General features: G+C 46.3%; 1 protein-coding gene across 1 annotated transcript in view; it reads right to left on the reverse strand.

Annotated features, from left to right (window-relative positions):
* The window catches only part of DDX51 (DEAD-box helicase 51), a 151691-nt gene extending 126564 nt beyond the window's left edge, over positions 1 to 25127 (reverse strand). Inside the window, exons 1-4 of the mRNA XM_078667806.1 lie at positions 24502 to 25127; positions 20571 to 21369; positions 15480 to 15630; positions 14999 to 15144 (exon numbers count right to left, since the gene is read on the reverse strand). Of these exons, the coding sequence (XP_078523932.1) occupies positions 14999 to 15144; positions 15480 to 15630; positions 20571 to 21369; positions 24502 to 24524 (1119 nt within the window). The 5' untranslated portion in view covers positions 24525 to 25127. The remainder of the gene's footprint in view (positions 1 to 14998; positions 15145 to 15479; positions 15631 to 20570; positions 21370 to 24501) is intronic.
* Positions 25128 to 27009: the final 1882 nt, after the last annotated feature.

The raw sequence follows: 27009 nt of genomic DNA on the forward strand, positions 1-27009 counted from the left end.
AGTAGCCGGTGGAGGGAGGGGGTGTGTGAATAGGGTCTCCAGGATCACGTGCGGGATATTACGATCCCCGTGTATCCAGGTATGTAAATGTGCCGCTTGGGCAACCCTATAGTACCTCTCTAAGTCCAGAGCCCCTAAACCTCCTTGTTCATACGGGAGCGTTAGAACTTGCCACTGTACCCTCGGTTGCTTTCCCCCCCATGCCAACCGCGTGAGGGTCTGAGTCATTGTCTTGAAGAAGGCCTTCGAGAGGATCACCGGGATATTGTTAAAAAGAAACAAAAACCTCGGGAGGACTATCATTTTCATCAGCGCGATACGGCCCGTCAGGGACAACGGTAATTTGCACCATCTATCAACATCTTCAGACAACCTAGTATATGCGACTCCATAATTTTCCCGGATTAAAATATCTGGATCCGGATGCAGTTGAATACCTAAGTATCTAACCGGATCGCATGACCATTTTAGTGGATAACCCATCACAAACTCCCCAGTCACTGGAGTCTGCGGGAACGCCACCGATTTGCTCCAGTTCACTTTTAGTCCAGACAATGCTCCAAACTGCACCACTTCCCTGAGTACGGGGGAGAGGTTGAGGGTCCCTGATGTACAAAAGTGTGTCGTCCGCGTAGGTGGAAATGCATATCTTGTATGTAGGGAAACTAATACCTTCATGGCTATGATATTCTCGAAGTGCACACGCCAGTGGCTCCGCCACAAGTGCGTAAAGCAGTGGTGAGAGGGGACAGCCCTGTCTAGTGCCTCTACTTATGGCAAACTTTTCCGTGACTCTGTTACCTAACCGCAGTCTAGCCGATGGCTTATAGTACAACGCCCCTATCATTTGTAGAAAAGGTTCGCCCAGTCCCAGCTTCCTAAGCACTCTCGACATGAAGGGCCATTCCACAGAGTCGAACGCCTTCTCCATGTCCAGGAATACTGCCAACGCCTTATTCTCCGGCTTCACATGCTGCATAGTCCCCAGTACCGTGCGTATGTTGTACGTGAGGTTCCTAGAGGGAATAAAACCGGCCTGTTCTGGGGCTACTAGTTCCGGGGCAAGCAGTGCAAGCCGCGTCGCCAGCACTTTGGCATACAGTTTCGCGTCGAAATTGATCAGGGATAGGGGTCTGTACGACCCACACTCAGTAGGGGGCTTCCCTGGTTTAAGGAGAGTAACAATGAGTGCCGCTCGTCTAGAGGTTTTTTCGTGCCCTGCGACATTGTCTTTGCTACAGGAGTAGCCCTGCTGACCTGTTCTGCCCGTGTTACAGCCGTCGAGGAGAAGACCAACTGCGTGGCCGCAGAGGAGGTGAGAGGCGCGGCCCCGGGACTGCGAGGACCAGCATTCACCATCAGCAGCTGGGTCCTCTTCCCGCGTGAGCCGCGCCCCCTCCCAGTGCCCGCCTCCAGCTGACTCTGCTCTACATTACCTCTCGCGGCCACCGCTATGCGGGAGCCGCTCGTCTAGAGGTTTTTTCTTGCCCTGCGACCTTGTCTTTGCTACAGGAGTAGCCCTGCTGACCTGTTCTGCCCGTGTTACAGCCGTCGAGGAGAAGACCAACTGCGTGGCCGCAGAGGTGAGAGGCGCGGCCCCGGGACTGCGAGGACCAGCATTCATCAGCAGTAGCTGGGTCCTCTTCCCGCGTGAGCCGCGCCCCCTCCCAGTGCCCGCCTCCAGCTGACTCTGCTCTACATTACCTCTCGCGGCCACCGCTATGCGGGAGCCGCTCGTCTAGAGGTTTTTTCTTGCCCTGCGACCTTGTCTTTGCTACAGGAGTAGCCCTGCTGACCTGTTCTGCCCGTGTTACAGCCGTCGAGGAGAAGACCAACTGCGTGGCCGCAGAGGAGGTGAGAGGCGCGGCCCCGAGACTGCGAGGACCAGCATTCACCATCAGCAGCTGGGTCCTCTTCCCGCGTGAGCAGCGCCCCCTCCCAGTGCCCGCCTCCACCCTCCTAAATCGAACTTAGGCAAGTCCTACAACGCGCATCGCGGGACGCGCACGGGACGTAGCCCGGGGCGAAGCCTGGGCCAAGGGTGGGCCCATCCTAGCCCGTCACAGACCGGAGAAGACTGGGCTGGGCCCACCCCCCTAACACCTACCACAAGGTAAAGCCCCCCATACGGTCCTGCAAGCCACTCACAGTGGGATTTAACATCAATTAAATCATTAAACAATCCCTGTAAAACCTACCGGATCACTCAATCAGATTGAAAACACAATGTACACAAGAAGCACTAGAAGCAATTCCAAAAAAAACATGACTAGCGCAGTAGGCCCCATCGACCAATTCATTACAAAAGTAAATCAAACCATAGATCAAACTGTATTGTTGATCGAACGTCGAGTTTCATACGAACTAGATCAAGCCAGACGCTCATCAATGGGATTGATAGCACAGGCACAAACTCCAAAAGTCCAACCACAAAACAATATCAACTCGGAAATAAATGCTGACATACACGCAATACCAAACACGGTCGATCTATCAGTGTCCTCTCAATTGTCAGACTCACAATTGACCCAGGGCCTCGAGCAGACACCGGACATTTTTTCTAGCCCTCAGCCAATATTAAACGAGCTAACACAGGTCGAATCAAGAGGAACCAGGGAAGGAGCAATTCCGAAACTTTGGCAACACAAAGAAACATTTCCAAAAAAGCCTTCTCACACAGTTGATACACATACAGATCCTGATTCATTTTTCATATCGCATGATCTGAATAACGACCAAACTCATTGTAACACTAAATCCATCGTAATTACAGAACCTAGCAGTAACATTAACCCAGACGTACTTATAGTCGAAGACCGCAACGACAGAGTCAATTCTAAGCAGACCCGCCAAGAAACTGTGGCCTCCCATTCAACAAGAAACGCTAACAACGACAAAGTAAAATCACCATGGCTAAAAGAAATAGCGGAAATAGTGAAATATCATTTACAACCCATTCAGAAAAGCTTAGAAATCATAGAAAAGCAAGTAGCCACATTAATTGCTACCTCAAAAATAGCCCCTAACTCAAGAAACAAGGATCTCTCAATTTTGCCTGGATCGACGGCCACACCAGGGAATGTTAAAACCACAAGCAATCCGCAACAACTATGTAACAGAGTGGCTATTGAAAACACCATCACCCCAAAAACAGGAGATCCAGCAAACAAAGTAAACAACTCAGTTCCTCCATCAAAAACCAAGATACCTCGAGAAACTACCACAACCGCTCCTGTAAAACCATCATCAGTAAACGCACTATCAGCAAAAGCGCCATCTACAAATACTCCCCCTACACCACTTGCACAAAATAACTCACGCCATGATCAGACACAGAGACAAATCAACAAAGCAGAACGACCAAACAAAAGACGGTCAATACCAGTAAATCTCCCACCGGAAGCAGCATCATTCGTAGTCATAATAACAGGAGTCCCAGAACTAAGTAATGATACTGATGAACCAACTTGGTCTTTGTTAAACAAAACCCGCCACTGGCTGAATATTAACAGACCCAATCAATTAAATAACATCACTAGAATCACTACAGTGAGAAGGGTCTCTTGGATAGGCCCCCAACCAAAAACAATCCCCGGGGACTGTATAATAGTTAACCTTGAAAACCCTCGCGCAGTGGACTATATATGTTCATGGGAATCGCCGGGAAACAACGCAGGGATGGATGTAAAACGTTTATCCTTCTTTTATCCCCGACAAGCCCACCGTTTTGAGGACCCTACTCGGCACTCAAACTGGTCCTGGAACCGACCTGATCATGGAACAAACAACTGGAACCAGGAAGATTGGGGCCACAAATACAATCAAAGAAACTGGCATCAAGGAGAATGGAGGCACGACTATAGACACCAGGGCGACTGGAAGAACTACGGTAGGAGGGCACCCCAACCCTCCCACAGGGAACCCTGGACCGGAATACCAACTTTTAATAGTTACAGTTGCCTAGATATGGTAGACTGACCATCATCACAGAATTACATCCCGACTTTTCGGTTAAACACTAGAGCCTACTCAATCTCCCCAGTTAACTACTCAAAGAGCAAGACGCCCAACAATGCTCCTAGCAAGTCAAAACATAGACCATACGATCTCATAGAAAAAACAAAAACCCAAATCATGGCAAAACAGGAACAAGAGTCTCAACGCCGACTTGAGGAACTTACTAGATCTTCGATCTCGGCACAACCCGCCCCAAACAAGCAAATAAATACATCACCCTTGAACCTCGACCTTTCTCTCATACCATCGGAAGAAGTAACCATTGTCCAGTCGACGTCACCTGTCAACACGAGTAAAATCCGCGACAGGAATATGTTATTCTGGAACGTGGCGGGACTAGCAACTAAACATCTCGAAAAAAGTTTCTTAGAATTGGTCAATTCAAACGACCTAATCTGTCTTCAAGAAACATGGCTCAACGACTCAATCCACCTCGTGGGATTTAGAACATACTTCTCCCAAGCAATAAAACCAAACTCGGGGAGAAGCAAAGGCGGTCTAACTACATACATTTCTAATCTTTGGCCGTGCCGTGAAATAACGCCTGCATTACTCCATCAGAACTATCAGATCATTAATATTAAAGGAATAAATCAAGAGGTCTACACCATCATCAATTTCTACAATAACTTGACGCCGACGGAACTGATCAAAGTTTTAAGCGAAATCTCTGAGGCAGTAAATGACTTGAAAATAAAATACGCTAAAGTCTCACACTCATTAATCTGGGGAGGAGACTTTAACCTTCATATATGCAATAGAAGCAATACCTCTACCTGCGGGATCACAGATGAACAAGAGAACCCACTAACTCATTTCGTCCATACGGTGGAAGGCACCAACATGCAGGCTGTTATGTTTGAGTTAGACATAGGGTTCGCGAACCTGATAAAGACGCCTATAACCCAATTTATTTCAACCTTTCACGGAAGAGGTGCTGAAACGTTAATAGACTACATTTTAGTCTTCAACAACAAAGCCACACATATAAAGTCCTTTGAAGTGGACGGTAACGCACTCAGCGACCACTTTCCACTCAGATTGACGTACCTAGAACCCGACCATCGAAACGACACAGCTAAGGCCTACCCCGGCCTGCTTCAACAGGAAGCTTTAACATTAGACAGACTAAATGGCTACACTCTCAATTGGGGCAATGTAGATCACGAATCAACCACTGCAAGAATAATTAAAAAATGCAGGAATGAAATTGATAAATGCCTGGACTCTTTGTCAACTCCCACAGAGATCATGAAAAGTTATCAGGTAATAGTGAAAGCCATAAGTAACGAACTAACTAAATCCAGCAAACGAAACAACGTACCAAGAAAAGGATGGTTCAACACTAATTGCACAAAGGCTTACTCTGAACTCAAGAAAGCCCTAGCAAAAAAAGAAAGAAACAGAGAAGAGGTAATTAAACTAAGAAAATCTTATACGCTGGCAATCAAACAAAGAAAAATGGAGTTACGAGCAAACCTCTGGACCCAACTGTTAAACAGCAGCACCTTAAAAGATGGCACAGCCTTTTGGAAAATAGTCAAGAGTCCTTTTCTAACAGAAAATAACGACGGTCCTTCCTTGGACGTAGCTATAAACGCGGAGGACTGGGTGCAACACTTCTCAGGGGTCTTCGGAGAGGACCAATCCGGGGATTTAATTTCGCCTGTCCCTCTTCCACCGGTGAAATACCCAATAGAAATACAGTTTACCATTAATGAAACAGAGAAAGCAATAAAGATCGCAAAAAACGGTAAAGCACCTGGACCCGATTCGGTTCCCATGGACCTTTACAAATTTTTACCAGATTTATGGTCTCCCCTCCTAACAAAAGTACTAAACGCAGCAAAGGATACCGAACTTCCTAATTCCTGGTCAACATCGATCCTAGTGCCCATTTTTAAAAAGGGCAGTAGAGATAACCCGTCTTGTTACCGTCCCATCTCCCTCCTGGACTCAGTCGGAAAGATGGCAGGGAGGATACTGCTTGACCGACTCCAGGAGTTGTCAAAGGAACACGGAGTACTCTCAGACCTACAATACGGGTTTAGGGAAGGTCTGAGCACCGTGGATCAAGTTCTAAATTTAACTTTATTGGCTGGCAAATATGTAACAGTAAAAAAATCTTGCCTACATATGGTTTACGTCGACCTTACTGCAGCATTCGACTGTGTGGAACATTCGAAACTTTGGGCAATAATGCTGCAAATGGGGATCGAAACACCAATAATCGACTTTCTGCGTGAACTATACACTGGAGCCAAGGGAAAGGTACGATTTGGGACAGCTGGTCAATTAACAAACAGCTTTCCAATACAGACGGGGGTCAGACAAGGGTGCGTGCTGGCCCCTTTTTTATTCACGCTTTATACCAACGGTCTTGAAGTTGCAATGCTACAGGGCGTAAAAGACCTCCCAGAAGCTGGCCGTCGGCAGATTCCAGCACTATTATATGCCGACGACGCGGTAATTCTCGCACGAACTCCGGTCCAGCTTCAACGGGCATTAAACAACTACTGTACCTTCATGACTAATCTAAACTTAAAAGTGAATATAAAGAAAACCTTCGTGATGCATGCTGGCATCAAGGGGAGTAAAGTGAAGAAAATTTATGTGGACAACCTGCCTCTTGAAAGAACTAAAACGTACCCCTATTTAGGTATCACCATCGACTAGGCGTTTAACTGGAAAGAAGCACTCACATCCCGAAAGTTATCTCTGATAAGAACAGTTGGCGCTCTAAAAGCTTTTTCTCTTCGACTGGGCAAAAAAAACCCCACGGAGATGATAAAAATCTACAATGCAAAATGCATTAGCACAGCCACCTTCGGTGCAGGAGTCTGGGGAATAACAAACGTCGACCAACTACAGATAGTTGAAAACTCTTTTTTAAAATTCTTATTGGCAGTTCCAAAGAGTACTACAACATTTGGATGCCATCTGGAACTTGAGGTGGACCATATCTCTGATATCATCAAGATCCAGCCTATCATGTTATGGCGCAGAATATGGGTTACGGACGAGTGTCAGCTCACAAGAGCAATAATCCAAGACTGCATGAAACTAGAGAACATGATAAAGATAAGAAGGCTGGGATATGTAAAATCTTTTCTCTCAGATATTGGTCTCCAAAGATTTTTTGATGAACCACTGTCAGTAACAGATATAACAAAAAAAGAACTAAAAACTCTCTGTCTGTCGCATCTTTCCCAACTTCGGATGCTGAATGAAATAGGAAAGCCAACAGTCCAACATTGCCTATTAATACAGTTGGTCCCAACCATTCAACCATACTTGCAATACGATCTGTCACAATTTGAAAATTACTTCTTACTCGCTTTAGGTTTAACCTTTATCACTACATGGTTTTATTCCCCACCCAGAATGTTTGGACACAAACTACATCAGTATGTCCCTGTGATTCAACATCTTCGCAGTCCACAATTCACGTTCTTTTCTTTCGCAAATTCTATGTCCCATTACGCAGGAGGTGGATATTGCCTGTACTGAAAGTTATGAAAATTCGCAGATGCCGCCCTGCCTACCTGGCACTACAATTTCTGGAAAATAACTTAATGACAAAATCAGTGGCACAGTACTTAAAACTATGTCTTAGACATCGTTTGAATTTACAAAATAATAACGATCTTCTCATTTAAAAAGTATTCTGTCAGTAAAATGTTTCTTTTTAAGTATGATTTTAGTACTGAATGAATTCAACGTTTCTTTTTTTAAATGTTTACTGTATTTTGTACTTTTATGGTTTTTCACAAACGGAAACCGAATAAAGATGATTTGATTTGATTTGATTTGAGTGCCTCCCGCATGGACGGAGGCATGCTGCCTTCCAAGCATATGTCATCAAACAGAGTGGAGAGGAAAGGAATCAACTGATCTTTAAAGGCCTTGTAGAAGCCAACAGTCAGCACGTCAGCCCCTGGGGCGCTACCAGATCTCATGCTATCCAGAGCCTCCACTATTTCCTCCTTCTGAATGGGCATCATGAGGAACTCCCTTAGCGAGTTTGAGAGTTGCGGCATTTTAATATAGCTTAAGTAATCGTCAATCGCCCCCTCCATCCCCGAAGACTTAGATTCGTAGAGGGTGGAATAGTACCTTCTGAATTCTCCAAGTATTTGCTCTTCATCAGCGAGGACCTCCCCAGTACTCGACACTAGTTCACCCACTATAAGTGGACGCCTCTCGCTTCGGACTATTTTAGCTAGAAGGGAGCCAGGCCTCTCGCCCTCACCATAAGTACGAGCCGTGGCGTATTTACCCATGTGTTGGACCTCCCTGTCAGCCTCCGTATTATATTCTGTCACCAGTCGTTTAATCTGTTCTAAAGCATCCCCCCCGGGATCTGCCTGTTTCTTCTCGAGCTCCGAAAGCTGTTTTTCCAGGTGGTGAAGCCTCTGTCTAATGGATTTTAGGACACTGGAGTGTTTGGCCATTGCTACCCCGCGTACATATACCTTAAACGTTAACGTCAAAAAAACTTTCAATTTCATTAGCGAGTTCCCCCCTGAAGACTTCGTCTAGTAGTGAATATGGGGGGGAAGCACCACGTAAAGGGTGGGATCCTGTATGCCGGTGTCTCCAGAGTCAGGAGGAGAGGGGAATGATCTGACAGCATTCGCGGTAGTATCTGGCAGTCCCTCACACTACTGGACAGCTGTTGCGATGCAAGCCAATAATCTATTCTGGTGTGTAGAGCATGATATGAAGAATAGTGAGTGTACCCTCCCCTGGAGTGATGTCTACTGCGCCACACATCCAACAAATCCAAGCGCACCAATTCAGAGTGGAGCACCGTGGCCGCCGCCGACGGGCTCCTGAGGGGACCCGCAGACCTATCCAGATTCGGGTCTAGTACCAAATTGAAGTCCCCACCCTAGAGCATACTGGAGTAGTCATGCGATCTGCATTTCTGGGCTAAGTCTGAGTAAAAGTCCGGGGAGTCGTAGTTAGGACCATACACATTCACAACCAAGAAATCTAGCCCCCTGCCCCTACATCTACAGATAACGTATCTTCCCTCAGTGTCGGTCTCTAGAGATGTTAGTGTGAGCTTGGAACCAGGATTTACCCACGTGAGTGTCCCGCTCGAGTGTGTGGTGAAGCCCGCTGCGACACTACAGCCCGCTAAACCTTTGTGTGTGAGCATTTTGCTGCTTATCGGTAAGTGTGTCTCTTGCAAGAGAGCAAGGTCAATATGATGTCTACGTAAATAACTAAGGACCTTACGCAATTTTCTGAAGTCATTTAGGCCCCTCACATTCCACGTTAGCACTTTTAGGTGGGGTGGTGCCGAGCCCTTCAGTGACGTGGTGGCGCCAGCCGCAGCCCTGTCTGTCATTGTGTGTTATAAGGTTATCATGCAAAAGTCGCTGGTGCCCTGAAGAGGCACATTCAAGCAGGTAGCGTGGTGTGGCACTAACAACAACGCACATAGCAGAACCCCCCCAAAAGTTCAATTTCAGCACATCCGCAGACAAACAAAATAACAACTGGTATTCAAACACTGTCCCCAATAAGCCACCCACCGCCCACAGCAGACCCACCCCAATTCGGCCATGCAGGTCCCCATCCCACCCGCCCTTCCCTAACACCCATTCCAATCGCCCCCTGTGCATAATGCTCGTGGGCAAAGGTAGCAAGCCAACTCGGTCTCAGAAGTAAAGTCCTAACTCTGGTGCCCAGCCCCCCTCCCCCCGTCTCGCACCACCAGCTATGCGTTAACGCACCAACCTCCACATCAGTATTGTTATTCTCCCCTGTTCCCCTGGCTAGTCCCCTCCACCCCTGCCACCCTATAGGCGACCCCAACGCTTCACCCGACATCTACACCTCGAAGATATATAGTTTCTGCCTCGGACTGAGGCCAAAGTCTACAATAGTCTATGTCTATACCAGAACCCCAGCCCATCTTATCTGTTACATCACAGCCGTGGGAATCAGTTCCAGATCCATGTCACTCCAGCCCCTCGGACAGCAGAGTGGACAGCTTAAGTTCAGCGTGCGCCAAGCACCCTGCCACCAGATCGGTCCTGGTCATCTAGTTGTTGTCGAGCTGGCTCCTTCTGGCCATCTGCCTGCTCTTCCGTCTTATCTCTGGACCACTTTTTCATGGCTTTCTGCAATTCTGTAGGGTCCGTAAAGATATGGGAGCGGCCTTGCCTGTTTACACGCAATTTGGCTGGGTATAACATCGCATAGTCGAGGCCCATGTCCCTGAGGCGTTTCTTGTGTGGGGCAAAATGCTTGCGTGCCTCCTGCACCCGTGCTGTGAAGTCTGGGAATATGGAGATCACCGACCCCTCGTAGCGTAGGTCACCCTTGGTCCGAGCCAGCCTGAGCGCCGTGTCTCTGTCTCTGTAGTTTAATAACTTTGCTATAATCGGACGGGGAGGGAGACCCGGATTGGGCTGAGGGCCAAGCGTGCGGTGAGCTCGTTCCACCACAAACATTGCCGAGAACACATCGTCGCCCAGCAGCGTGGTGAGCAGGCGCTCAATGAATAACTCCATTTTCCCTGTCTGAGTAGTCTCCGGCAGGCCAATAATGCGGAGGTTGCAGCGACGGGACCGCGCCTCCAAATCCTCCGTCTTATCTTGCAATGTTCTAATGAGTGTCTCCGCCCTGCGCCTCGCCGTGTCCAGTTCCGTTTGGGCCTCCTCCACCTCCGTGATTCGCCGTACGGCCATATCATGTCGTTCCGCGTGTTTGTCGAGGCGCTCCGCCATGCGGTCCATTCTGTAGGACATGGCGTCCATTTTGGTCCCCAGAGCTGCTATGTTTGTTTGAATGTTTTGCTCCATGGATCTGAGCATAGATTTTATGTCCGAGTTTTCTTCCTGCGGGTCCCCTGCATTCAACTCTTCTTCTCGCTGTGGCAGACGACTCTGAACCGGCAGCCTCCTTTGCGAGAAGGGGAGCTTACTCTGGGTCCTATCCCCAGCCGTCCACCCACTCGTGGGCCTTACCGACTGCACAACTTTAGAGTTCCGGGGCCTGGAAGCCGCCACTGAACACCCCTGTGTTGCTGCAGGAATGAGGAAGGTGTGCGTCCGGCCCAACCAGGACTCGGGGTGTTCCTCAGGAGAATTACACTGTTCGCCTTGGGCTGCCTGGGCCTCGCAGGCCGACCCCGCAAAGGTACCTCCAATGTAGGTGAGAGGCCCGTGGGGCTGTGGAGCGGGGCTATGCAGGATCCACCATCGCCTCCGCTACCCTGTCTCCCGACTTGATTGTCTCCGAACAGGAGGCCCCCCTGACGGAACGTGTAGAAGGGGGAAGGGGCAGCCCCCGGTCTGGTAGCACCGCTGTCCAGCCGCCCTGCTCAGGGCACCCCCCCCGTGCAGTGTCGTATCCGCTGCCTTGTCGGTCCCGGAGTAATGGGGCCGCCGGTCTCCCTCCTCTCCCACTGGACTGGCTCACCGTATGTCTTGCTTCCCAGCAGCGGGAATAGGCTGGTGTCTCCGGCTACTCTTTGTGACCGCCGTAGCCCCCTATGGATTTTCAACCGCCCGGACCCGAAGGGCCGTCCACCGGAAGTGAGCTCGCCGGCCGCCGCCGCACGCCTCCTTACGCAGCGCGGGGCCGACTCTACGAGAGGCCGCGGTCTCCAGGCCCTCCCGGCGCTCCGGAGCGTTAGCTCACTCTCGCTGTTGTGCCCGGCAGAATCACCTCTAGGACGGGTCCGCCAGATCCCTGTCGGCTCCGCAAGCTTTGGTGGTGTCAGGGGTGTCGAAATCTCAAGGTTGGTGAAAGATATTGTAGGATTTTGCTGTGGCGCCGACGGAGCTCCGGGACTATGCGGCCATTTTCGTCGGCTGCTAGCTCCGCCCCCCCTTTTCGTTATTTATTAACGGAATTGTGGCTCGGATGTTGGATGCCTGTGTCGATGCACCCTCGTTGGCGGGCCTCAGGGTCCCGATCCTGATGTTCGCCGACAACACATTAATTTTGTCCAAAACACCGGGTGGCCTGCAGCGCGCCCTACATATCTTTGACCGCTTTTGCGGGGAACACGGCTTGGAAGTGAATGTGGGCAAGACCAAGCTGATGACTTTCTCGCCTAAGCGTAGAGCCCGCCCAAAAATACTTTTGAATAATAGTGAGTTAGAGGTAGTTAGTGTATTCACTTACCTCGGGGTCCAGATCACTAATAATCTAAAGTGGTCCTACCATATAGAAAAGGCGGTCCTGAAACACCAACAGATAGCGGGAGCATTAAGGGTTGAACACAAAAAATCTAAATTTAAACCTATTAAACCAGTCCTGGCAGTTTATGACGCAAAGGCCATTGGGTCTGCCCTGTATGGGGCGGAACTATGGGGCTTTGACAAGGTTCTCCCCTTGCAGACATCAGAGAACAGGTTTATTAGGGGTATAACGGGACTCCCCCAGAGCACCCCACTAATCCCGCTTGGTCTTGATCTTGGGAGAAGATCAGTCAGTGACCGAGTAAGATTGCGCCCAATCCTTTATTGGCGACGCCTCTGGACCACCCCAGAGATACGGCACTATGCCGATGGGTTCCTTGCAATAATCAAAGCTGATGTTTTCCACAAAATAACATGGCTTAAACACCTCAGGGCTGCTCTAGGTGACCTCGGCCTTTCCAATCTCTGGAATAATCCCTCTGGGGAAGTTTTTCCCAGTAAAAACATCATCAAAAGTTTATATTGGGATATGATTGATGGCAGACTCTGGAGCAGAACGAGATCTGACACGATGGGGGGGGGCGCTTCTTGGAAATTAAACAGTGTCCATTGTTAAAATTATACTGGGACAGTATCACCGTCCCAGGAGACAGGAAGCTAATGTTCCAGTTAAGATCTGGTTCTCTCCCCCTGAGATCTTTGACGGGCAGGTGGAGGAGTACGACCACCTCGTGCTGCCCGGTGTGTGGTGCAGCCAAGGAAAGCATCAGCCACTTTTTATTTCTCTGTAAGGCATACGCAACCCCTCGAAGAGTATGGCTAGTACCCATTTGTAGGAACTTAGGGACATCTAGTGGTGTTGAGGCGCTAAGAATTATTTGTACCTCTACTGATTTGCCAATTGTTTTGGGAACAGCAAAATACCTGGGGTGGGCATGGTCTATCAGACAGAGGGCTATCTCTTTTAATGTACATTGATTTTTGTGTAAATGTGTATTTAACTGTTTTTATTCTTTTTTTGTCAAAGCTGGCACAACAGTTTTTACTATTGAATGTATAAAAGGGTCAATTTTAAGTCCTGTATTTTTTAAATGTATGTTGTGCAACGGCCCCTCGCGGCGGGATGCCTGACTTTCACCTTGTGGATACCCTGCTATCTCACAGGGGAATACCAGGACGGGTTCCCTAAGCAAGCGCCGGGAAACCCACTGCGGGTAGCTGTGCGCTATATAAGCTCAACTACATTTACATTTACATTTATGAGTATATTGCTCGAATAAAGCTTTGAAATCGCAAATCGTATTTCCCTGTCTCAGTGTACTTCACATTGGTATCAGGGAGCCCCTTTTCTTTGCAATAGGTCAGCAATGCAACCTGGGCTTCATAGACAACAGGATACGCATCCTCATCCACAGCTCAGTAGGAGATGAATAGCTGGAGCCTGTGATGCCAAAAGATACAAATAGTCTTTCTTGGAATGTGTCATAAACCGGTAAGTTCACCTTTTTTTACGTGAAGAGAAGAAAGGGGAGGATGAACAGGGTTTGCCAGAGGGTAACTGACAGTGTGAGCCTCCTCTGGTAACGAGGGAATATGCTCTACATGGTACCCGGTTAGTGAGTGGACTTAAAAAGTATGCTCTGTTGACACTTGTTTTAGGATTTCAACGCTTTTGATGCGTTTTCTACTTGTGTGTTGTTCAATTGTTGGGACTGAGATGCTTGCTATATAGCTATGTAATACAACAGAAAATGCACATAGGATGTCAGAGCGCATTCTGGAGTAGAGGACGTTAAAATTAGAAAGATATAAGGAAACGTTTGGTTCAGGATTTTACTTCTAGTGCGGAATACGTCTGTTTAAAGTACGTTTGTTATTTGTTGGCAACTAACATCTACTCTGAACTGACATACCCACACAGTATTCCACAGAGGGTACCACAAGCAGCACCTGGTCCCTGGATGATGCAACATTACTTAGGACTGCACATGTGTAAAGCGGACACGTACAGCACTGGACAGCAACAATCATTGTTTTTAGCTCAGTGTGTTCGTTGTCAGACAACTGATCCAAACTGAAACAACACACTGCCAAACTGACCCACTGGGACCTCATCTTAATCAACACCTGGTTTCGGAGTGATGTAACATTAGTTCAGCAAAGAAAACTGCCACTTCAATGTAAAGCTGGTTTTGCAATTGGTTGCTGCAATAAAGATTTTACATTCGTATTCTGTGTGCCAAACAACAGCAGCTTTGTTTTCCAATTACACACCCATATATTTACCCAAAGGGGTCTTATTTAAGTTAACACCAGAACTTTGAGTGATGAAATATTACTTCAGTAGAGAGACTGCTCACTTAAAGATAGGCCACTTACGTACTTAAATGCACCATGAGTTACAAAGAAACACATTTAAAGGCGGTTTAATTAATCATTAGCGATATACATTCTTCCCAAGTCATTTGCTGTGGCATAATTTTGTGTTCTATTGAAGGAAACACCTCATTAGCAGGATGGTGAACCCGCCCTCCCCCTCCCCCTCCCCCAGGATTCAAACACACAGGGAGGACGGACTCTGGCAGAATGCCCAGGCACCACCATGAGTGGCTCCTAAAGATGTGTGGGAAACTGACTGGTACAATCTGATCACAGGGGATCCAACGCGAGGATTTGGTACCCACAGCAGCAGAAGCTGTAACGAGGGTGGGATTCAATCAAAGACTTTATCTAGTTTTCTAGATGATCACAGCTAAAAACAAGACTGTATGGATTGAACATAGATTCCCTTTGTTCAAAAAGTCTGAACTCACCTGTATCACCGGGATGACAAAGGCCAGTGTCTTTCCACTGCCAGTGGGAGCAGAAACACAGAGATCGCTGGGACGGTATCCACCTCTTCCGATTAAAAACCCGTTGCAGGTGCTCTCCAAGATGGCTGGGATCACCTCCGCCTGCACTAGTAAAAGTAGAGCAGCAAGAATGGAGCATGAGAGTCCATTCACCAGGAGAAATGATGTATGAAAAAAGAAGGGTGAAAATAGTAATGAAACAACACTGCTGGAGTAGTCTCCACAAGAGATGGATCAGGTATACTTCTACAATGCCATCAATGCAGAAAGCCTGACACGGCAAATGCAGGGTTATCCGCATGCCTAACATGAGGCATGCCCTTTTCTAGATATACCGGCAAGTTCTCTTCAACACTTATGAAGGACACCAATTACTTGCAATCTGCATATCAATGCGAGTGAAGCTAGAAGACAATATATGAGTTTGATGCAGAGTGGATACCTGGAAAAAAAGAATGGATCTGGTTTGCTTTGAGTTTCTTCAACAATTTGGGATGGATTCCTGGCACCTCATCGATCGGAACCAAGTGCTGCTTAATATCCTTTTGAACCAGACTAGGATGGGAGAGCCAGTGAGGTAAAACCCGTTGTACCTGGAAGACAAAAAGGGTTGTAAGCAATTTAGAGCGTGAGGGAGAGAAAGATGGCAGGACCCACAAGTGCGCAAGAGTGGCCATGTGAGGCTCAGGCATCCAATAAGATGACAACAGTAGCACTTCTCACTTAATCTCAATTAAATCCTTGCAGTCTTCTGGGACTATTAAAAATTACTATTTTATTTTTCTTTGGTCAGATCTTCAAGACTTTCTGGGAGCTCGGATTTAGTGCTTGGAACTATATAAAGATTCCAAGCTGGAGGCAACTAACCATCCATTACGCTATCACTCTGAATGGCACAAATTAGTTAATGGACTTTTCTTCAACTCATAATTTGAAAGTTCTCTTCAGGGCTTAAAAACAAACTTAGTTTTTCCCACTTTCATCTGCACATAAATGTGTCCAGATGTCTACTCTCCCCTTCTTATAACTGAATCCAGATTCCTTGCTCTCCTTAAATAAGATAGTAATTAGGGGCTAGGGGCCAGATGTAGGAGGCCATTTACCGACCGGTAACGGCCGATTTCGGCCGTTACCGACCAGTAAATGGTTATTTGGTATGTAGGGGGCCATTTTTACAGATTCGGTAAATTTACCGAATCTGTAAAATACCGAATCGGTATTTTTACCGATTCGGTAACGGCCAGATGTAGGTGGGACTCTTCAGAGTCCCTAAGGCCTTACAGAATCGGTATTTTACCACCCAATCCAATTGGGTGGTAAAATACCGATTCCAGGTGTGCATGCACATGTGTGCATGCACACCTAGCCATGTGACAGACAGACATGCCCTTAGGGCATGTCTGTGTGCCACATGGCACACATGCCCGTCTTTGGGGTGCTAGGGGGTGTCAAAGTGACACCCCCTGCACCCTTGCTAAAATCGGTATTTACCGATTCTGTAATTACAGAATCGGTATTGCCCATTGATTCCTATGGGCTTCAAGGCCCATAGGAATCAATGGGCAATACCGATTCGGTATTTACAGATTCGGTAAATACCGAATCTTAACGATTCGGTATTTACAGAATCTGTAATACCTACATCTCCCCCCTTCATATTTACCGACTCTTAAATACCGAATCGGTAAAATTCGGTATTTAAGAGTCGGTAAATATGAATTACCTACATCTGGCCCTAGATGTAGGTAATTCTATTTTACCACTTCTTAAATACCGAATTTTACCGATTCGGTATTTAAGAAGTGGTAAAATAGAGGGGGGGTGTGTAGGCCTTGAAGCCCATAGGAATCAATGGGCAATACCGAATCGGTATTTACCGATTCGGTAAATACCGATTTCAGCAAGGGTGCAGGGGGTGTCACTTTGACACCCTCTAGCACCCCAAAGACGGGCATGTGTGCCATGTGGCACACAGACATGCCCTTTTAGGCATGTCTGAGTGTCACATGGCTAGGTGTGAATGCACACATGTGCATGCACACCTGGATTCGGTATTTTACCACCCAATTGGATTGGGTGGTAAAATACCGAATCTGTAAGGCTTTAGGGACTCTGAAGAGTCCCACCTACATCTGGCCATTACCGAATCGGTAAAAATACCGAATCGGTATTTTACAGAATCGGTAAATTTACCGATTCAGTAAATTTACCGAATCTGTAAAAATGGCCCCCTACATACCAAATACCCATTTACCGGTCGGTGGCCGTTACCGGTCGGTAAATGGCCTTCTACATCTGGCCCCTTCTTATTCCTTTATTCCTACAAATCAGCTATATCCTCATTCCGCTCTTCGGGGTACAAGTCGGTGCGCTGAATACCTAGCTCTCCTTCGATAAAAATCATATCCCAATTCATCACTCTTTCTCTGGAGACAAATGTATCTCGATTCCTCTTCCCTGCCGTCCTTCCAGGTAACACTGCGCCAGATTCCCTTCTCCATGAATACGAGTACGTTCAGATTCCTCCCTCTCACTCAATATGACTGTGTCCAGATTCCTGTTGTGCCATGGATGAAACTATTAGGATTCCTTTTTTGCCCTGATACAACTACACTGAAGTTCCACTTTTCCACCTGGATTAGACAGTATCCTAACAACTCGCTGCTCCTAGATAGACCATGGTGTTTATGGGCAGAAAATGGCTGTTGGTACAGGGGGACGGTGGTGGTCTTAGTTAACTTCTCCATTAAACATATTCTTTTTTTATGAAAATTCAAAAGCTAAAGGATAAGTGATTCAGTATACTGTCCTTTTCAAATCTTGCTCATACTGCAAAGGAATGTATTAGGAGTGCCTTCTCCCCAGGATACAACTTTACACATGTTCCCCTCAGGGCTTCATGGATTTGGAATACAGATACCTTACTGCCTCCCAGATGACTACATGTATGTTCAGATCCAGAATGCACCCCTACGTTTAACTCAAAAGAGAGTACCATCTCACCAACAGCACAATACGCAGAGTCCAACTTTCCCCTACATTTAAAGGTACACAGATTCTAATCCTACTTTACCTACAACTGTTCACAACTTCTTTTCAGTCTCTACAGACAACAGTACACAGATGAAACTCCCTATAACATACAATGGTTTACAAAACTCCTATTCTGGTGTTTATGATTACAATTAGATTCCACGTCCCCTGGCATAACATCATTTTCCTTTTCCCAACATATAATATTAATTCACCTCTCGATCCAGGAAACTGCAGACTGACAGTCCTGAATGATAATTAAGCTAAATATTATGCCGGAGTCCTACTTGAGCACCTCAGGGACTGGAAAGAACTGAACTCTATCATCCCCCGTAACCAAACACAGTTCACCAGGAATACAGGGACCACGACAAATATAATAGCCCTTTCGCTCATACTTGACCACTCTAGAGCCTCAAAGCTTCCCCTTTACATCCGTTACATTGATTTTCAGGCCGTCTTTGATCGCGTGGACTGAACAGGTTATAGGAAAAATTGAAGACCTGGAAAATCCCTTCTTCCCTCCGGAGAGCGACAGAAACCCCATATTCCAACACTTGGGTAAGGATCAAACTGGGGAATTGAGCCAATCTCTCAAGAGCCATCCTGACAACCAGAGGGCTCAAACAAGGGTGCGTATTAGCACCACTGCTATTCAATTTATTTCTCGCTGCCCTTCCGCCAATACTCTCTTCCACCAACTTGCTCGCCCTGAAATTAGGGTCTGCTCAGCTATGTAACGTGCTCCATGCCGACGACCTGGTGATACTAAGTAGAACACGAGTCGGGATGGAGCGTCTCATGAAAGCAACTAAATGAAAATAAACTGGAAAAAGCCCAAAAGAATGATATCTGGAAAAAAGTCCCTTAAAGGGAATACCATCTGGTACCTAGGGGGGAGCGGTGTAGAAGAAACAAAAAGCTACAAATCAGACAGCTACAAATACCTCGGCCTCACACTTGAAAGTGACACCTCTTTCGAGTCTCACAAGGAGGAGATCATAAAGAAAGGGTGACTCTCGCTGCAGGCCTGGAAGGGATGTTTAGACACCGAACAGGCCCTCCTATTATCCAGATTCTTGAAACCACTAAAGCAAAATTAGTAGCTACACTAGCCTCTGGTTGTGAAACGCTGAGAGGTAGAGATACTTCCGTCCTGGATAAAACCTTGGTTTGGATGTTCAGGCAAATCTTTAGTCTCCCCCCAAAGCACCTCACCAGAACAAATCAGGCTAGAGTTTGGGCTGATAAAGCAATCCCGCGCAAGAGGAGCCGCTTTCGTCACCTTCTGCTATAAGCTAAAAAAACTCAGAGCACAACTCCATTAATTACTATGTCTGGGAGGAGATTGCAAAAAAGCCATGTTCGCCCTGTCACAAACTTGTTAACCTCTTCCATGCTCATGACGGCTCCCGGTGGGCGTGTGCTGATGACGGCTGGGAGCCGTCATGACCACGCCCGCGATTGACATCTCAGCACTGCGGCGGAATTCGCGCCGCAGCGATGAGGTTAATGATACTATCGAACTGCTAGGCCTGGCGGAATTGTGGTTGCTTAGACCAATTCAAAAAAGCAGTATCAAAATCATCAACAATTTCAGCATCACTGAAGACAGAGCAGCCCTAGCAAAACACTCACATGCCAGAGTCATATTGAACAGCTACACATCCCTGAGACCTCATCAGTACCTTGTGGAAGCTCTAACCCCCAAGATAAAACAACAATTTCTGTCCTGCTGACTGGGCGGCTTCCCGTCACAACCATTCAACAAGCCTTGCCTGAGGACAGCAAGAGACACAACCTGTAGGTTATGTGGCTTGGCAGTCGAAAATCTGGTCCATACCATCTGCCTTTGACAAACCATCGTAGAAATTCGTCGATTTCTGCGCCCTTAATGAAAACAGCAAGTGGTGTGCACCTGTAGGGAAGCTATCCTGACCTTCTTCAATTCATCAGATCAAAGCTCCATTGCCAGAACAGTCAAGTATATTCTGGGTGTGGAAAGGCACCGATAAAGGCAGCAAAACAACGCCAAGGGCTAATACACCTACCTGCCCAAACAACAGATTGATGGTCGCCCTCTGACTGGGGAAATAGTCATATCCTTGGTCAGTCCCAATAAAATATTCTTCATTTCACTTGCCCCGCCCACTTTCAAGGACTCTGGACTAATCCATTTTATTCTGTTACTTGATCACTGATGTACAAAAACGTTTAAACTACTGTTGATCATCTAAAGTATACGCTTCTATTGATATTTTAAATTATCACTACCAGTGCTGTACTTTTTATTGATTTTTATTGTAAAGATTTTAAAAAATCAAACAAACTAATAATTATTAATTCACCTCTCGATCTGCGTTTTTCTGCAAGTCCCTTTCATCAGCAATAACTACGTAATTAGGCTACATCTACCTTTCATGCAAACACATTCCAGATCTTCTCACGAAAGCCTGTGCCACTCATATTTCCACCAATGCGGAAATATGATCTTAATTACCTTCTGAACTGCTTTCCTCTCAAATCCTCCAAGCACGAGGGAGCTGATTTCGGAGTCAGTTCCTGCAGCTACCTCCTGCTTATCGTCATCCTCCTCTTCAGCCTTTGATGATTTCAGCTCTTGGCTCCCATTTTCTCCAACTCCATCACTCTCTTCCTTCTCCGATTGATCAGATTCACCCCCTTCTTCCTGTCTGGAATCTTTAATCCTGCTCTTCATTTTCCCTTCTTCATACCCATCTGCTTCATTATCCTCTAGGCTCAGCTCTGATTTTCTCCTCTTTCTCTTCTTTTTCACTTCTTTCTCTGTTCCTGCTTCATCCCCTACTCCCAGCCCAGACTTCCTTTTCTTTCTCGTCTTTTTATTTTCATCCTTTATTCCCACTTCTGCCTCCATTAGTTCTTGGTCATCTTTGGCTACATCCTCTTGTAGTTCAGATTCACTTTTCGGTCTTTTCTTTTTTGCTTCCTTCGGCGCTGAATCGTTCTCAGTTTCACTGAGATCTGACAAAGAAATCTGTGCTCGTTTGCGTGTCTCTTCGCCTTCTTCAATCCCAGCCTTTTTCTTCTTCACAATGCTAGGGCTCTTTTCTTTGCCCCATATTCCCTTTCTCACTTCTTCCTGCGCCGGGCTTGTAGAATTATCCATGAGAACCTTGCTTTCTGATTTTGCCTGTTTCTGCCCGCCAACTGAAGCCCGTTGCTTTTCCAACTGTCTGGCCTTTGCCCGTTCAACGACTTTTTGCAGCATAGCCTGTGACCTGTCTTCCTTGACATCTTTGACAGTATCATCAAGGAACCTGTAAATGTTTAACAAATGACATTTGGTTCTTTTTGTAGCACTGTAATTTTATAAAGTTTTTTACAATTAATATTTTATACCCACTTTAAAATGTTAACTAGCTTATCGATCTTGGAAGAATGAAATGATGAGTTGTCAATCACGTTGATTTAAACCTGTGACATGCGGATCAAAGGAGTCCTCTGGTTTCTGGTGGTTGCAAGCATTAATTTTAAACTCTGTTATATCATGTTCAATGCCTACTGGGGTAAAGGAAAGGGGTTTCCAGAGCAACCAGCTCCTAACTACTTGCAATGAGATTGGGACCCTGAACATCTGATCACCCAACACTACCTCTAACAGATACAACAGAATCAGATCTATTGAGGTCCAATGCTCACAATTCCTTCAACTCAGTTCTCAGGGCAGGACCAAACGATATGCACTTCAAAAAAAGCCTGATAATTGAACTTTATTGCGTTATCTACTTTACATGCAACGGAAATCGCAACTAAAGAATATTGGGCATGTGTCGACCCTTCTCGGACTAGACTCCAATTTCCCTTTCCTCATTTTGCGGAAACACTATTGTTATTACAGAACTCTGAACTGACCAAAAGGAGGAATGCAATGCCATGTATAGCTCACGGATAAAAGTATATATTGAAAGAATGAAGGTTTAGGGCCTACAATAGTGATTTCCAACAGCAACTTTATGCATTAGGGAAATATAGAAAAAATGTCAGCGCTTTTTTGCTGCCAACACTCAAACCAGAAGCAATGCCTTGCTTTGGCTAATACCCATCAAAGGTGAGGCACTGTGTTTAACATAAGCTCTGAAATTCTAACATCCAGCATGAGCACCATCAAAGATTATCATACTTTTAGGATACATGTTGTACAGACCCCTCCTTCCCTTTTCTACCCTCACCCACCATATTTTGACATGCACCTAAACAACTTAATGGATAAAGCATACTCTAAAGGTGCAGCACAACAAACACAATTTATAGAGCTCTACTCCATAAAAGATGTCGAAATCCATATAATAAAGAAAAAATATGCTCCTATCAAGAATACATTGTTTTAAAATGTGATTAAATCGATTTTTAAAAAGAAAGGCACTGTAAATATGAAAAGTTCGAAAGACTTTCAAACACTGGCCAGTATTACCACTGATGAGGACTCAATGTGCACGATTCGACAGCAGGGGCTGGAGCAAAAAAAAAAAAAGACATATTCCTGACTTGCAGGACCTATGTGAAATTAAAGAGTGCAAAGCGGTATTTATTTTATTAAAGAAGTAAACAAACTAACGGCAAGCCAAAAGAGAAGTCAGTAATGAGAACGGTGAAATAGTTAGACTTTTTAAGAACATTTTAACTTTCAGGCCACAATTCCATGCTTATGAGTACTTGCTAATGAACTGGTGACTGCTTAAGTGGAGAACATCTGGACAATAAATCTATAGCTGCTTAAGCCAAAAATGCAGTACTATCGGGAGACCAGTGGAAAAATCTGGATCTGCTGACAAAGCACAAACTCGTCCGTCTTACACAGTACCTCCTTCCTTTATTGAATGTCAATTGGTAAAGCAGGATGGGCTTCTGGCAATTCTGCTAATGTTAGACACTCGAAATATCCTCCAGACACTTGATAGTGGATTTGCATTTGCAACTGAAAGAGTTTGCCTTAGAAGTGGCAATCATGCAAGATATTATAAATGGTTTTATTCCTGAAGGCATTGTTCCTGCAAATCTAAAGCATACAGAGCCAATTTCATTAATACAGAACCTGCAAGTCCTCAAGTGTTAAACAACATATTTATTGTCTAGATGTGATGTTCTGGACTTCTCACTGGCGGATTTTCGCTGAGGCCCAGAGACCAACGGTTAGCTGCCGCTGACTAGTTACAGCCTTCCACCACACAGATATAATGGCTAGAGGGCCACGGGCTGGGAGTACTGCTGGGCCTATACGTGACCAGGACTCTTCATTCGAAAGAAGAATTACTATCTTGGCCAGTAGCATGAATAAATCTTACACAAGCCCAAAAAAATAGAGGTCATCCCTTGCATACAGAAAACCAGATCCAGTGGTCAATCTTCCTCCTTCATTGATCCTAAAGCATGGAACGACCTTCAGCTACACATCCAAGCCTCCCCGTACTTCTTGAATTTCTCAAGAAGCTGAAGACCTGGCTCTCGAGTGACAGTTCAGCTGGCCAGCCTCACGTCTGCTTGTGGCAGGATACCCTCATGGGTGAGAGCGTGCTCTACAAATCTACATACCAACATACACATACATAGGGTTCCTACAGCTAGGGTGACACCAGCTCAGTCATAACCTACCTCAGGGACAAACAAGGAATTCACACAGCAACAACTCTGACAGATCTCCCCTTCAACTGCCCCGATATGTGGTTGGACTATCGCAAGCATCTTCGCCCGCAGAACAATAAAGATACTCTAGGAAGACAAGTACTACCAGAGCAAACATGGGTTAGGCAGAAGACTAATTAAGGGAAGGCGGTAAACTTCACCCAACCGAAGTAGTTTGCAGAGTTTTATTCACGAGCAAGCGAAAACAAATTAGCTCAAGGACGAGTCTGGCGCAATTTCTCAACACGGGTGGTCCTGGCAGGTCGCTACCGTTCACATTGAGAATGCTGCTGCTCAAATAGAAGAACCACTTGAGCGGAAGAAAGAGCCAGAACTCTGTAGAACAGTGCATGGTGCCGTTCGCGCTGACTCTACAGCGCAGAACAAGCTCCTAGCTCTAAAAATCCATGCAACGTGCCAGAATTCCGGCAGTCACAGAACTCTATAGAATCTTGCTCCGTTTTTACATAACTGTGCAAGTTGCGCCCACCTTTAACTGTAATACCCTCACCAGCAGAGCATCCGAAGGCATAAGCATAAGGCAATTAACACTTGTTTGAATTAGACTAGAAGGCTGCAATATCCACCCTTCTATTATTACTGCCACAGCGGACCAACCCGCCACCCCTCCTCAAAAGCAAATTTAATCCCACTTACAAGGGTCAGGGGAGTCATTTGGCAGCGGTCTGCATAACACCTTAACCGTCTCAAAGCAGAAAACTGACAAATGCTAAGTTAAAACATTGTAATAGCATACCAGATGTATTTACCTGTTAACGACAAACAGAGCCATTGTCAAAAAGATGTGTGCTGAGCCTTTGACCACCTACTTATTCACCTCTCCCTAAAACGCGCTTGATAAAAGCATTGCGCTCCTTGACACAGTAACTTATTCCTTGCCTGTTTGCTTCTGCTTTCCTTGTCTTCCCTTGTTCCTTTTTTTCTCTCCTTTTTGTTTCCCGTAAGGGCTTTTCCTGCTCTTAGTGAATCTCTTTCTTTTTTCTCCGTTTATCCCTTCCTCTTCTACTAGTCTCTCTTATATGCCTGCAACTTTTTTCCGCTTTTGCTTGCCTCTTTCTTCCTTGTCTACCCCGGCACCCTTTCTTCGTGCTTCTTTTCCCTCTTTATTGCCGCCTGTTCATTCTTGTCCCTTTATCCTCCTTCACGACCACTTTTTTATTATTTCTTCTTTGCGGCGCTACATACCCCTTCCTTCTCTCCGTCTTTTTATCTTCCTAGTCAATATATTGCACCCTCACGCTCCGCTTTCTCCCTTCCTTCCTTCCTTACCACACTTCCCTTCCAAGCGCCCTTCTCTGCCTGCAATCTTGAATCCCTCCCTTTACACAACCACTCAAAACACACTCCTGGGAAAACAGCATGGTACAGTAACCTGAGCAAATCAGGCGCTGTTAGATGACGTAGGGTTAATGAGGGGGTAGAAAGAGGACTACAAAAGCGCACAGCACCTAATTGTCAGAGCAAAAGGCACCAAGCAAGTTGATTTGAAAAAATAAGCCTCAAATATAAAACTGTGAAAAAAATATCCACAGTTAAAACGTCAGCATTTTAATAAGCGCAGAAACAGCGAAAGTGCCGGCCTTGTATTCCAAAGAATAGTACCATGCATGACAATTTAATGGCGTCCATTTTAGAGTCAGGCTACAGCGTCACTAGGACATCCCCGTAAATGGCATTACAGTGACGCCTGACGTTCGCTGAATTGTTTATGTTTTGCTTTCCATGACGACATCTGTCTCTACTCGTCTTTCTCTGAATGTGACATAACACGAAGATCTAAAACGCTAACATAACGCCAGCTGCAGCAGTAGGGGGCGCCATGCTGCTACTGCTGTCAGTTTCAGAAAGCAAGTGCCCAAACATGCTGGGCTAGGCAAGGCAATACAATTCTAAGGAAGACATTGTGATGCTGGGGCTTGGCCAAAGGGCAGCACTTGGTGCGCCAATAATGACAGGCGGAGAGGGGTAGTGCTCATAGCTGCCAAGGTTTCAGATTGCCCCTGTGACATTTTCATAATTTCAGTGTAATTATGAGTGATATTCAAGGACTATTAGTGACACTTTCTCAAGAGCAAAATCAAGCAATGAAGATGAAGGAAACATAAATATCTGAAATTATACCCATTTGAGCAACGAGAAACTCTTAAGAAGATCTTAAAAGTGCTGCAAAGCACAAGGAATGGAAGGGCACTAACTTTGCAGGAGGGTCTCTTGGTGAAAAATGAATGCCAACTTGCCTGTAAGATTTAACCGGTTTATTGAAGTAAAAGAGCTGTTGAAGAAGTGCACTAAAGCTGCAAATCCCGGACCCCATTGGAAGAGCCAGAGTTCCTAGACTGCTGAACACAGTCTAGTAGAGAACTGTAAGTAGAGTTGTAATTTACAGGCTCAGAATGATGGCGCGGTTCTGAAGAATAAATTAAATAAAATTAAGAGAGAACTACCTTGGCAACTAGTGTGCGTAATAGAGCGTATAGCTGCCAACGTTTCAGATTGCCCATGAGTGACATTTCTGTGCTGTCAGTGTGCTTCCGTGTGAAATGTATTTCCTTATGTGTGACACTTTGAGTGACACTATGACAAGCAGAAGCAACACGTGAACTCTTGCTCCGACATGCACACATACCTAACGTGAGCTGTGTCGTAGCGTCTGCTGTGTTGTACCATGCCTATTGCTTTTCTGTAAAAGTTCTCACGCACAGCAAGTGCACGTGTGTGAGTGGTATTCCCACCACTCACGCATCCAGCATTCTGTGCGCGCCAGAATGTCATTGTTGTCGGTATTCTATTTTTCTTTGAAATGTGCATCAGCATGCATATGCCATTGTCTGCGTGCGGATCGGGAGCAGGGGGGACCTCGGCGCGAGCCGGTGTCCCCCCGGGATTATTTGCGCGGTGGAACAATCCACCTTGCGCGATTGGCCGAGGCGGGGAATGGGGGCGGGATTAGGGGAGGGCGCTAGGGGTATTGCGGCTGCCGGGAACCCCTCATTCTGAGGAGTTTCTCGTCAGCTGGAGTTTTGTTGTCATTGCGTCGGAGTTCCTCACAGCTGAGGAGTTTCTTGGGCCATGTCGGAGGAAGCTGTCGTCAGGGACGCTATCCGCACCCTCGTGGAGACGACTTGCTTAGCCCAGGCGCCCAGGAATTCGTGGCGGAGGGCTCCAGGCGCCCAAAGCGGTCGGCTGCACAAGGGGTGAGTGACGCGGTGGCGGCTTGCCTGCCCGCCAAGAGCCACGCACAGCTGCTGACCACCACA

This window comes from Lissotriton helveticus, chromosome 11 (assembly GCF_964261635.1).
Source record: "Lissotriton helveticus chromosome 11, aLisHel1.1, whole genome shotgun sequence".
Classification (NCBI taxonomy): Eukaryota; Metazoa; Chordata; class Amphibia; order Caudata; family Salamandridae; genus Lissotriton; species Lissotriton helveticus.